At 57.5% G+C, this 13,545-nt stretch overlaps 2 protein-coding genes across 2 annotated transcripts; both read right to left on the minus strand.

Moving 5' to 3' along the window:
• Positions 1-1,330: 1,330 nt before the first annotated feature.
• Positions 1,331-8,267, minus strand: PLIN5 (perilipin 5; the record flags this gene model as incomplete). Its single annotated transcript, XM_084251466.1, has 7 exons — positions 1,331-1,861; positions 2,383-2,499; positions 4,545-4,744; positions 5,714-5,894; positions 6,207-6,289; positions 7,053-7,248; positions 8,205-8,267. The coding sequence occupies 7 exons, from the start codon at positions 8,265-8,267 to the stop codon at positions 1,331-1,333; spliced, it is 1,371 nt and encodes a 456-aa protein (XP_084107592.1).
• A 2,024-nt stretch (positions 8,268-10,291) lies between these two features.
• LRG1 (leucine rich alpha-2-glycoprotein 1) lies at positions 10,292-12,515 on the minus strand (the record flags this gene model as incomplete). Its single annotated transcript, XM_084248639.1, has 2 exons — positions 10,292-11,410; positions 12,382-12,515. The coding sequence occupies 2 exons, from the start codon at positions 12,513-12,515 to the stop codon at positions 10,408-10,410; spliced, it is 1,137 nt and encodes a 378-aa protein (XP_084104765.1). The 3' UTR covers positions 10,292-10,407.
• Positions 12,516-13,545: the final 1,030 nt, after the last annotated feature.

The following is a 13,545-nucleotide window of genomic DNA, read 5'->3' on the forward strand; positions in this document are numbered from 1 at the left end:
GCCGAAGTACACTGCTGAGGGGAGCAGCGGGCGGCAGGAGAGGTCTGCGCACCATATGGGACCCTCGCTGGTGGCCAGGGATCCAACTGGCGCTGCAGAGGCTGCGGGCAGCTTCGCAGCCCAGCGCTCAACTGCTATGCCACCAGGGGAGAGGGAAGGGCATTTTAGACACAATTTGAGCAAAGGCCCCAGGGTAGGGGGTGGTGCACAGTTCACTGGGCATCCTCTGCAGTGTCGGTGCAGAGGATCCTTCAAAGTCAGAGGCCCTTAAACACCGGGGTGTGGAACTTGGATGTTTGGTCTGAGGGCAACAGGGAGCAGAAATACAGAAATAAATTTCCTGAGCAGGGGCAGGGAGGGGACTGGCAGCAGGCAGCAGTTGGGGTCCCAGAGCCGCCTCTGGGCTGGGTCCCAGAGAAGCCAGGGGCCACCCTGACCTCACCACATCAGGCTGTGGTTTCTTCACACTCTGAGTGGCCACAAGCAAGGTTGAGTGGTAGCCAAGAATGTAGTCAGAGGACAAGAGGGCTCCCATGAGACCAGCCCATGGCCTTTGCCCGCCTCTGTCTTCCCCATCCTGACCAGTACAGCTGGAGAAACCATAGCAAGGCCAGTCTGCAGTGATGTGGGCATAGGAGGGATTGCCCTGTCTGATTTCTTCCTCCTTCTTATACTACTCCATACAAGTTCCAAGAAATTCATTTATACTAAAGTGTGAACAGCTTCCACTGCAGGAAGTTACGTCTGAAGAAGCAATGCTTATCAGGGGGACTGAATGCTACGGTGGAACCTAGGCAGGATGACAAGCTGATCAGAGAAGCATCGTTTCTTTCAAACCTCGAACCCTGGCTTGTACCATTCAGTACATACAGCTGAGACCCACCCGGGATGGAACAGAGGCCATGGGCCTTTGGACAATACGAAGCACCTTTATTTTTGAGAGAACCCCAAACGACAAAGCAAGTAGTTCTGGCAGCCAAACTGGTACAGTCAGGTGTCTTTGGGGACCCTTAGTCCAGATGTACAAGCAGAAGAGGTGGTGGGCACTCACTTTTCAGGAACCAGTGGGCAAATGTGTGTTTTGCAGGGGAGTTCTGATCAGTGTCTAGGGGTAGGGGAATAGGACCCCAGAGAGATGAACCCACCTCTGGACTAGTCAGATTGAGTTTGGGTTCAGGTCCCCATATGTCCAAAGATGCGGGGAGGATCCCAGATCAGCAGAGTCCCCAAGTCCCCTGCTCAGTGCCTGGGCTATCAGTGCTTACGCACTGCCACTAGGGGGCTCAGAGATCCTGAGGTGCAGGGCAGCTCTGCTGGTGGCCCCTTGTGGTCAGAAGTCCAGCTCTGGCATCAGGGTGTGCTTGGGGCGGGGTGGTTCGGGCTCCTCCTCAGGAGTGTCCTCAGGAAGACTCGTCCCATCCCCCCCATGCTGGGCCTCCCAGGCTCTCTGCTGGCCTGGCCAGTCCAGATGTGCCCAGCGGGGGTCTGGGCCTCCAACCACCTCATCCACCCAGGCTGCCAGGTTTGGGGGTGTCGCCGACCGCTCCATGAGGATAGGCGAGAAGGGCCCAACGAGCCAGGGCAGAGGCATGGCCTGCACCACCAGCTCCAGCAGCTCGTCCACGCAGGCGTGGGCCCGGGCCATGCTGCCCCGGCCTTCAGCCAGGGCCGCTGCGGGCACGTCTCTGAAGCAGCGGGCATCAGCGAAGGCCACCTGCAGGGCATCCACGCTGCGCCGCACCTCGGCCACCTTCTCCTGGGCACTGGGGGGCAAGCCCCGCACGCTGGACTCCAGCACGTCCACGGTGCTCTGTAGCTCCCGCATCAGACTGCGGGACAACACCAATGTCTCCATCTCTGCCTGCAAAGGGAGGGCACCAGACCATCACCCTGCCTCAGTTTCCCCTTTAGCGCACAGCAGTACCATCACCCTGCCTCAGTTTCCCCTTGAGCACCCAGCGGTACCATCATCCTGCCTCAGTTTCTACCACAGACACACAACAGAACTGTCAGCTTCCTTAGTTTCCCTGTGGTCACTCAACAGAACCGCTGACCCGCCTCTGTTTCCCTATAGACACCCGTGGAACTGTCCCGGACTTGGGTTTCCCCAGCAGACCAACTTCTGGGGCTATTGACATGCCTCCATCTTCCCAGGGACATCCAGCTGGACCACTGTCCTGCTTCAGTTTCCCTGATGAGCAGGACCAGCTCCCTGCCCCAGGGACTGGCTCCCTGCATCACTTTGCCTCACTTTGCCTGTAGTGACAGGCCCAATTTCCCCCAAGGACATTCCAGCCAGCTGACCTCAGCACATGATTTGAGACAGCTCAAGCCTGGCCTCTGGCCTCCCCGGGTCTCCCCCATCCTTGCACCCTCCTCTACCTGTCTGCGGTTCCGGCCGTTCTTGGGGGGGCGCTGGCTCCAGACTTCCCACAGTTCATGCACCTTCCCAGGGTGGGTTGGGGCAGTGGGGGTCGCCCCGCACTGCATGAGGTCGATCTGGAGGGGTGAAGGCAATGGTTATCAGGGCTGGTAGTTTGCGCACGAGGGGGACAAGGTTTGGCTCTAGCCTGGATCTACCCTTAATGGCATTTAGTGTACACTTTCCTGTACGAAAGCTTCCAGGCCTGCTGATCCTGCTTAGTCACCTTCTCATTCTCTCCTCTTACCTCTGTCACCTGTGACCCACAGCTCCCTGGAAGCTCTGACTCACAGCCAGGCCTTTGCCCATGCTGACCCCTCTGCCAGGTACAATCTTCTCTCCACCCCATACCCCTGCCTGCTTCACACCAATTCAAGTATCAGTGTAGGTGTCATCTCCTCCAGGAAGCCTTCCTTCCTTTGCTTCTAGCTAAGCAGGTTTCTCCTACGGGATCCACAGCACCAGACCTGTCCCCATCATGACCCTGCTCCCCCTACTGGACTGTGAGTGTCCTGAGGGGGCCACTGCACCTCCCGTGCCCAGAACAGGGCAGGTTTGAGAAGATGAATTGTGACCCAGTCCTATTGTGGAATATGCCTCAGCATAAAAAGGAAGGACATCCTGACACAAGCTATAGCCTTGAGCACGTGACGCTCAGAGAAATAAGCCAGGCACAAGGACAAATCCTGTGTGATCCACTGGCGGGAGGGCCCCAGTGGAGCCACAATCACAGGGACAGAAGGCGTGGTGGTGCCACGGGCTGGGGGAGGGAAGGGGAGTTGGTGTGTAGGTGTCAGTTTGGGAAGATGAGAAAGTTCTGGATGGCAGGGGTGGCTGCTCCACGGTGTGAATGTGGTTAATGCCTTGGAGCTGTGGACTTAAAAATGGTTCAGCTGCTGAGTTATGTAAGTGTGTTATGTCTCTTCCGTCTCTCACAGCAGCAGAAAACGGGGCACGCAGCGCCGATGTGAGCACCTATCGCTCCCTAGTGTGTAAAGTGAGCGTCTTGGTGCTGAGGCGCCCGGGCTCTGGAGTCCTCTCGTGGGACAGGGGCTGCGAGGGCCAGGCGGGGCCCTGACGGCTCATCGCAGCAAGCCCTCTGCAAATGTCTGAGGCAGGATGAGCAGGACAGCTCAGCCCTCGCGATTAATTATTAGTGCAGAGGGGCACACACAGTGAACCATAAAACAAGCCGATCACAGGGTTTTTGTAAACAAAATGCATGGACAATAAAGTGTGTCGAGCAGAGGCCACAGTCCACGCAGAAACTCCTGGGGCAGGATTGTGCTTGGCGTATTGAAAGGCCAATGGGCTTGTGGAGCTGGAGAAAAGCGAGGGAGAGGGCGGAGGTGGGGTCAGGGAGGGTGTGGGAGGGGGTTCAGGGCATGGGGGGGACTTAGGTTTTTATCTGGAGGGAATCCGGAGCCCTGGAGGAGCCGCAGAGGGGCAGGACCTGCTTGCGCGCTCCCCGGCGCCCTCTGGTGGCCACTACAAGGACTAACTGCGGGGTGTGAGGACGGAGCCGGAGTCTGGGGAAGGATCCCCACCCACCCCCCCTACCCACCCCCCGCAGTGGAAGAGATAGAAGGCAGAGCTGGCAGTACTGACTGGGGTGTCCGGTGGGGAAGGCAAGAGGGCAGTTGAGGATGATTCCCAGGCTTGGGTCTGAGCTCCTAGAAGGACGGAGGTCAGTGAGATAGGACTTGGGGGTGAGGGAGGAGCAGGTGGGGGGCATCTGGACTCATCACGCTCAGTAAATAGGAGCTGCTCCGTCCCACTGGAGCCGGGAGGGGCGGGCAGTGGGAGATGTGTGTGAGCTGGACCCCAAAGGATGGAGAGGACGGGGCTTGGTGGTGGCAGGGCAAGGAAGAGGGGCCGTCTCTTTTCCGGATCCCCTGAACTGACTATAGTCCCAGCTCCTACTTCCCCTCCTCAACAGAAACCCCTTCCTGACTCCTTAGGCTGAGCTTTGACCCAGCCCCGGCCCGGCCGTCAGAGCCTGAAGCTGTGGCACCTCGCTCTGCCTCCCCCCATCGGACGAGCACCAGGTGGGTGCTCCGCTGGCCCTCCGTCCATGCTTAGTGGCTGGCATCAGAGTCAGGGGCAGGCAGAGGGCGCTCACCAGCTCCAGGGCCTCCTGCAGCTGGGCCATTGTGTCCTGGGCGTGGTGTTTCCGTTGCCTCAGTTTCCCCAGAGAGTGCTCATAGGCCCTGTGGCGGAGCCGCGCTGACAGGGAGCCCAAGCGCACAAAATAGCCCTGCTGTTTCCTCTGTTCCTCCACCGAGCCCACCTCCGGACCCTCGGCTTCAGCCGCCAGCGCCGCTGGGAGGGGACAGGAAAGCGTGTCAGCTAGGTGTGTCGCTCCCTTCCCGCCTGCGGACACTGGGCTAACAAGCCTGGGGGCTCCCAAATGCAGTTTTCTTTACTAACACTAACTCATCTCACCTTCCCCAGTGTCTACGATGCCCCATTTTATAGATGAAGACGCCCGAGGCAACAGAGCTGAAGCCCCACAGCATGCTAGAGGCAGCACGGGGCCTGGGCCGGGGCTTACCCACTCTGCCAGCCTGCCCTGCATTACAGGGGCGGCGCACAGTGGCGCTTTGTTCATGCCCCGCGGCCTCCGTGTGTGGGGAGAACAGTCGCGCTTTGCTTGGCAACGGAGCCACATTCTGAGAAGGGCTTCGAGAGCGACACTGTGTTGTGTGAACGTCGTGGGTGGAACAACACAACCTAGGGGGCCCGGCCTGCCGCCCACCCGGCTGGGTGCTGGAGCCCGCCGGGACCCCCGATGGTGCATGCGCGTGTGTCCTCGAGCGCAACTAGGTGAGCACAAGCAGGAGGTGTGGCGGCCGCTTGCCACCAGCCGCGGGAAAGGAGCGAAGCAGACAAGACGCGGACACTGGCTGCTGACGGGCTCCTGGAGCCGTCTGAGGTGTGGACGGCCGCTCGGCTAGTTTTTCAAGACACGCCGGGGATCAGGACTTGCAGGGTGACGGGGATCAGGACCTGCAGGGTGACGTCTGACTGCTAAATGCAGGAGATGATTTAAAACATGTCAAAGGCTGCAGAGGCCAAATAACTCGGTGGGTCACCAGGTGGACAGTCCCACTCTCAAGTCTATCAGCCCGTATGCGTTTCTAGCAGGATGGGGGCCTGGGGGGGGCTATGGAAGCAGAGTGGGAGGCCCCCGCTCTGTGTTTCCTGCGGTCTCCGGGGAGAGAACTGGACCTCTCTGATCAGGGGCCGGCGAGCGGGGCCAGGGGATTCAGGGGACGGCGCTGGCCTCACCGAGCTCATCCTCAGTCATGGGCAGGAAGTGGTCGACCAGCTCCTCCGACTTGCCCAGCACGACGTCCACAGCATGACTCACGGAGCGTTTCAGCTCCACACTCCAGCGGCGGCTCTGCCGGGCCAGGCCTGCCACACCTGTCACGCTGCTGGCTACTGCGTCCTTGGCAGAGGTCACCACCTGGACGGAGGGGCTCCGTTCCAGGCACCGTCAGCCTCCGGTCTGTTCCCTTGGCCCCCCGCCCCAGAGGCTTGGGGCTGGGAGTCAAGGATCCCTGACCCCTTCTTGGTTCTAGACCTCAGTTTCTCCTCTATTAGCCCTTCTCAGGGTAGTTGCAAGCATTACCAGCACCGACTGGCACATAATAAGTGCTCGATTAACGTGGGTGTCGATTGTTTTCATCTGACTGGTGTTTTACAAGTTGACAAAAGCCAAACGAAGCCCCTGCACACCTCGCTCCCACCTCCACACCCTTGCAGGCTAGGCCTGTACCATTTCAGAAGGTTGCTGGAGAATTGGCAGTTTCTGCTCCAGCTTGTCCAGGCCTCTACAGGCAAGGTCATTCACTGTGGCCACTGAGAGAGAGAGAGAGAAGCAAGAAGGAAGGGGAAAGCCAGAGACAGGGAGGGGGAGGAGGGAAGAGAGACAGAGGGAAGCCCAGGCCACACGGGGGACCCCAAGAGCTTGGCTGGACTGTGCCTCCTCTGCCCTCCTCACCTCTGCCCTGCTGGGACCAAGGCGACGCCTCACCTACACCCGGCTCAGATACCCAGCAGGCACTCAAGGTCACGAGCCAGCCAAGGAGGCAGGGGAACCCTTAGGTTGGGACTTTCAAGGGACCCCCTTCCTCAGTCAAGGCCTGGGGTCTTTCCCTGCCCCCCACAGATGGGATGCCTGAGATGGTCACAGGGATGCAGGGAGACAAGGTGGTTCCGGGCAGGTGGAGGCAGGGATGAGGGGCGATCAGGAGGTTGGACAGGCAAATGGATCTGAGGTGCAGCAGACCAAGGGAGGAGCACATGGAGGCAGGCCGAGGGGGGACAAGAGGAGCGAGGCCGTGAGTGAACAGCGAAGGACAGCCAGCCAGGTGGGCAAGCTCCAGAGCTAGAGGCGGGGAGTCCAGGGAGAATCAGGTGCCCAGAAGACCAAGAACAGAGGGGGCGGCACACGACGCAGGCGGGAAGGGTGCAGGCAGGCAGAGGAAAGGCGCTCAGAACAGGGGAGGCCGCGAGGGACTCCCGACTCGGGGGGCCCACCCCACAGCATGCCACGTAGATGGAGCACTACAGGATGGGCCGCGGGCAACCCCAAGACCGGGACACCACCAGGGACACTCACGCTGGGGCTGCAGGTGGCTGAGCAGCGGCTGGGCGTGGTCCAGGGCTCGGGTGGTCAGGCCGCACATGCAGTGCTCAGCCAGGCGGCAGGCCGAGCCCAGCAGCGGGTGCTTGTCCTTGGCGGCGCTGTACACATCTGAGACCGCGGCACATGTGGTCCTGACCAGGGGCAGCGCCGCCACTCGCTGCACGACGCTCTGCAGGCAGGGGCAGCAGCTGAGGTCCCCGGTGGAGGCGGGGCCTCAACCAAGCCGTAGCCCATTTCCTGGGTCTGGGAGAGGCCAGGCAGCGGGCAGGAGAGAGTGTATTGAGCGCTCTCAACTGGCAACTGCCCACTTGATTTGGGTCCTTGATCTGCCCATCTGTCAAACGGGCTGCTGTAGCTGAGAGGGAGTCAAGGAGCCAGTATGTGAAGCAGGTGAAGACACCGATGCAGATTGTGCGCTGTTACTGATGTTAGTTTATCTCTGTCTGTCTGTCTGTCTATCGATCTATCTATCTATCTATCTATCTATCTATCTATCTATCTATCTATCTATCTATCTATCTATCTATCTTAAGATTTATTTACGCATACAAGAATTGGGGTACAGGCCAGAGGTGCCGGTGGTGAGAGGATTCACCAGAGACAGAGTGGAGAGCAGAGCAGGCAGACTGACTGAAATACACTGAGGGGAGCTGTGGGCGGGACAGGAGAGGTCTGCTGTGCCAGGTCTGCTGTGTCAGCTCCCTGGCCCGCCTGGCATTGAACTCATGCCGTGCAGCAGTGGCTGCTGATAGCTTCATAGTGCTGCAACTTAACCCCTTGTGCCACCAGGGAGGCCCACTAATGCTAGTTTTGATGTTAACAGTGCTGTGATGCCATGGTGGAAACAGGGGTGCAGGGTGAGCCCCAGTGGTGGGAGAGGGAGAACTGGGCAGGGGTGGGTGAGCCAGCTGGTGTGCTTGGAGAGACGATCCCCACCCAGGGCCTCATTCTTCCCTTCTGGAAATTGAGTAGGATGTGCCGGCCCCCTCTATGGTCCAAAATGCCCCCAGAGTGAGGTGTTCACAGCAAGGGTAGAGGCAGCAGGAGGTGCCCCACCTCCTCCCAGGATGGGCTGTCCCCCCACCTTCTCTGTGCCTCTGCTCCATGGAAAGAGGAGCTCCTTACCTGCTGGTCTTGCTCCCATAAGCTGGGTCTGGTGACCTGAGTCTCCTCCTCACCTTCCGACATGCTTGCTGCAAACAGGGTCACCCTGAGGGGCAGGAGAGTGAGGGGGAGGAACCAGCCTTCCCAGTTCCTGCCCAGGCCTAGGGTTCTGTCCGGCTGGGCCTTGTGCAAGTCTCGTTCCCTCTTGGTGCCTCAGTTCCCTCATCAGCAAAATAATACTTACCTCAGAAAGCTTTGAGGGCCAGACAGCCTATGCCCGGACTCTGCACACAGCAGGTGCACATTAAAGAGCCTGTGGCAAGGTGGAGGCACTGAAGTGATTCAAAACATGGGCTCTAGTGAGAGAAAGACCTAGGTTTGCGTCTTGGCATTACTGCTGTGTGACTTTGGGCGAGAACCTTCACCTCTCTGGGCTCTTCCCTCCTCGGCAAAGTGGAGGAGATCCCTGCTGCCCCCACCCTGGGCAGACCTGCACAAGCTGCCCCCTGGAACGGTGGAAGCTACCTGTGGAATTCCAACAAATCCACAGGGACACCTGACAGACAGGGAAACTGAGGCAACCACAGGGCCCTGCTGGGCCCAAGGTCACTCAGCTAAACAGAGTGAGAGTTGGGAGCTTGAGCTAGGCTTCAGGCTCCCAGCCTGCAGCGCCTTCCCTCTACCACTCTGGCTCCCGCCCAACTGGGTCCTGAGCTTCAGCCAACTGGGCCAAGGGTCTCAGTCACCTGCTCCGGTCTGTCACCTCCCTGCCCTCCCCACGCCGCCGGACCCTCATCCAACCCATGCGATCCCGGGACCCCGAGACTGAGGCAGCGGCACTCACCTAGGCACGGAGAGCCTGGCGCTACAGGTGCCACTGCAGACCCCAGACTCGGGCTTCAGCCTCCGCCCCCGCCCTGCCGGCCGCCTTATATAGGCTCCGGAGGCGTGGCCTCTGGGGACTGACCAATGGGAAGAGGTCTCTAGGGGGCGTGGCCAGCGCGTGGCCCCAGGCTCCCCGCGCTGTTCCCGGGGCGCCCAGAGCGCTCTGGAGTTGCCATAGCAACCGGTGGACCCTAGATGCCCAAGGTTTGAGTTACTTGTGGCCAAGTTCGGCCGCCTGTCCTCCTCACTGCAATCACAGTCCCCATCGCTTGGCCCAGTGACCTTGGACAAGTCCCCAAGGCCTTTTTATTTTTAAAAAATCTACCGCTGAGCTAAACCAGGAGCCAGACAGGCCCAGTCCCATTTTGCAGAGGAGCATGCTGAGGCTTAGCACCCCGGCCCCACCTACCCTACAGTGATTGAGGGATCTGATTCAAGCCCTGCTCTGCCAGACTCCAGATCTCTGACTTTCATGACTGCCAGCGTGGACATGACCCTCCTTCCAGGGGGTTGAAGACTCCCCAAGTCCCCCAAATCTAACATTAGCTTCCCCCCATTCCCAGCGTGCTAGCAGCTCTCTGTGTTCATCCGGCTGCCCATGCTTGCCCGAGGGCCTCCTCTGGGCTATGGACCAACATGACAAATTGTTTGAAGACCTGGAGCAATCTGCTTTAATTTCAACCTTCCCCAGGACACAGACTCTGGCAGGAATCCGCTGGTAAAATGACACCTTGGGCAATGGTCAGGGTTTTATTTCGAGTTAAGTCCTACATAGGGAGGGGGTGGGGAGCAGCCACAGGCCTTCAGATGCCAGTCGCCATCCACTTGGGAGTTCGTGTTGAGCACCCCGGCCCTGGGTGGCTCCCCTTTCTTCCTGCTTCAGCCTGGAGACCTAGGAAGCTGACTCGGGGGATCAGGGAACACACAAAATGAGTGCCAATCTGTCGAATTCTGCTCAGTTATTTATTAAACCCTTAGGTCTGATTCCAAACCGAATGATGTTGGGAAAGAGGCAACTCAGCCCAGACCATGCACTTAGAAAACCCCCAAACTGGGGGGGAAACAGGGCCAGAGAGACACAAGCCCAGGTGTGGCCAGGGCTGGGCCTGAGGGAGCCGCAGAGACAGAGACCGGGGAAACTGGGGAAAGGAAGCATCTGCTGCTCAAGTAAAGGTGAGGAGGCTGGACTGGAGGGCCCAACTGCATTTCAGAACAAGGGCACCAAGGACTTGGCAACTATGGAAAGCCTGCATTTTACCCTTGGAACATGGGATTGTTGGCTAAATGGGGTGCTGTGTGTGGCCAGGAATGTCTTGCCACCTGCACCCCAGCCCAGGTCTCAATGGGACCCGGCCGCTGCCAGGAGCGTCTGCCCCTTCCAGGCCTCAGGCCCGGCGCAGCGTGTGTTGTTCCGGAAGAACATCTTGTCTTTATTGGCCACGAGCCATGCATAGAGGTCATTCAGCTTCTTGTCGCAAATCCAGGGGTTCCCAGAGATGTCGAAGCCCTCTTCCATGTCTCGGGCAGGCTGCCCAAGGGATGTCCAGAGTCCCTCGGGCACGCTGGAGAGCGAGTTGTTGGAGAGGTCCAGCATGTCCAGCTGCCGCAGGACTCTGAAGGCGCCGGCCGCCACCGCACTCAGTTTGTTGTCACTCAGGAAGAGGTAGCGGAGGTCTGGTTGGGGAGCCAGAAGGCCCTCTCCAAGTGCCTGCAATCTGTTGCCCTCCAGATGTAGCCGTTCCAACTGCAGAGGGCCTTTCAGAAAGCCAGGGGGCAGTGTCTCCAGCTGGTTACTGCCAAGGTCAAGAATGCGCAGATCGGTGAAGTTGGCCAGCAGCCCAGGGGGCAGTGTCCGGAGGTGGTTCCCAGACAGGTCCAGGTGCCCCAAGGCTTTCAGACCACACAACCACGAGGTCTCCAGCCCTTCCAGCTGATTTTCCTTCAGCACCAGGGTGTGGAGGGCGGCAGAGACCTGGAAGAGGCCCGGGGGCAGCTGGCTTAAGGCATTGCGGGTTAGATCCAGCACCTTCAGCTGAGGCACAGGCAGTAGAAACTTGGCTGAAAGGTTCTCCAGTCGGTTGCTAGAGAGGTGCAGTTCCTGAAGGTTAGAGATGCCCTGGAGGGCATTGGCTGGCAGTTCTGTCAGGTTGAAGAACTCTATGACCAGGTGGACAGTGTCGGCGGGGAAGTGGCGAAGCAATTTGACAGGTGGGTGGCAGGAGACGAAGCTGCCGTTGCTCGACTGGGATACCAGGCAGGCATCTGGGTTGGGGTTGGAGGCCACAAATAGCAGCAGCAGGAACAGGGTCCTAGAAATATGGGGATCCAGGCCCCTATATTTGCTGCAGGCAATGACAGAAGGTGCTTGATAAGCTGAAAGGAAGCTATAGCTAGCTGCAAGTGAACATATACCCAGACCCGTGTACTTCCCAACTCCACTTCTGCTCCCTGGACTACCAAGTCCTGAGGGACTCAACACATTATCGCTCACCTGGACTCCTGCAGTCACCTTCTCCTCTCCTGGCCTCCACGCTCACCTGCCCAAACTTGCCAGACATAGCCCCTGTTCTGGGAGAATTCTAATTCTATGAAATTTGAGTTTCTTTGTCTGACCCCTAAATGCTACCCTTCCCCATTACCAATCTATTCTCAATGGGCTATTAATTATTTGCAGTCCATCTTGCTGATTTCCTTTGATCTCACTTTTTCTGTGTCCCTGCCTCTGTGTTTTGAAGGCAGAGCCAGCAAACTCCTATTCATACTGCAAAGTCCCAACTTCAAAGCTCCCATTTCTATGAAGTTTTCTCTGACCTTCCCAAGCAATGCTGACAGTTTCTCCCCTGGGTTCCTGCACTTTCTGTCCAGCCCTGACCAAACAAGGTTGGGTTCTCTAGCTCCATCTTGCTTGCTTCAGAGTACTTATTCCAAAGTGCTCAGATGCAACCCAGGACTCTGGGTATAAACAGGACTCAAGTGCTTTCTGCTTCAGGCAGGTCTGGGGGGGGATATTTGACCTTGGGATAGGGTGGTTTACACTTGACACTGTAACATTTGGAGAGCTGGAGCTTCTGCTTCTTCTGGTCCCTCCATAGGCAGGGGTGGGGGCTTCTTACTTCCTGCCTGGCCCATGGCCCACCTGGGGGCTTCCTCAGTGAGAGTGTGCATGGGAGTGTCTGCCTGTAGTTAGCACCTCGGTGTCATCTGTTCTAGCCTGCAGCCTACACCTGCTCCTTGACTTCAGAGGGCCAGGTGGAATGTGGCCGTTTTCTGTATGGCTCCTATTCAGGCCCAGGTGGGTAGGCAGAGAACCTACCTCTGGTTTCGATCTTGGCTCCAAGAGGACATGATGAGCTCTCTCTTTTCCTCTCTGGTTACCTTGGTCTGGAGAGGTGGCCTTATATCTGGGCTGGGGGCAGGGACACTGGCCACAGGGAAGTCTCCACCCATGTCCTTTTCCCGACAGGGGCTGAGCCTGAACCAGGCAGGGGAAAGGGAGGGGTCAGGATTGCAAAATTATTTCCTGGCAGGGGGAGGACAATAAGGGGCCTGTTCACTCCCTTCTGAGCCCCCCCACTGATTTCTACTTTGGGGGAGTAGGTACCCAAAAGTCACCCAGGCTGAGTCTCCATTTCCTACAACCCAGGTCAAAGTTGCAAAGCACTTTTCCTGGGGGAGGGGACCAGCTCTTGAGTAAGATGTACTATTTATGTTACGTGTGAGCAACCTGGAAGTTCAGCGAAGGGGACATTTGTCTTGTGTTCATGACATGTTTTTTAATCGAATAATTTTAAAAATAAAGGTCAAAAGTAAGTGGATCCTTAAGTCTCTAGTTGTTCCAACAATGGTCTGGGACGGACAAAGTCTCTCTAAAAGCCTAGCTTTGTCATAATTGCTTTTTGACATTGCGCAAAGGGTTTACCTTTACAGGTCTGTTTCCCTGTCTGTGAAGTTGAACTTGACCTCCGAGGGCCCTTCTGCACTTTCTTTCTTTGCCTGAAGTGGATTTGTTTTGGATTTTCTCATTTCCTAATAAATGTATTTGGAGGCTACACGTTTTCCTTAAAAAAAAAAAAAATGCTTTGGATGTGATTTACGGGCTTGAACCCATTTGATACTTTTTTTTTTCTCGTTCAGTTCTTAATGTTCAGGTGTACCCAGAACGCCTCTTCTCCCCAGTCAATCTCTGACGGGCTTTGTCCCTGATCAGCTGCAAGGGTGACTAAGGGCTCTGCCTTAGTGGACACACAGGCTCTAAGATACATGCAACTGACAGCCACAGGCATAGAAAAAGACAGACAGACAGACAGACAGACACATGAATACACAGACACCAATGCTCACACAGAGACAGGTGAAAATACACGGACAAACCAAGCTGATCCAGACAGAGCAGGACACACAGGACAGGAAGCAGGCCTGCTGAAATGGACACATAAAAATGTTCAGAGGAACTGAACAGACATTTTTTTCAAAGTTG

This window comes from Talpa europaea (genome assembly GCF_964194135.1).
Source record: "Talpa europaea genome assembly, chromosome: 12".
NCBI lineage: Eukaryota > Metazoa > Chordata > Mammalia > Eulipotyphla > Talpidae > Talpa > Talpa europaea.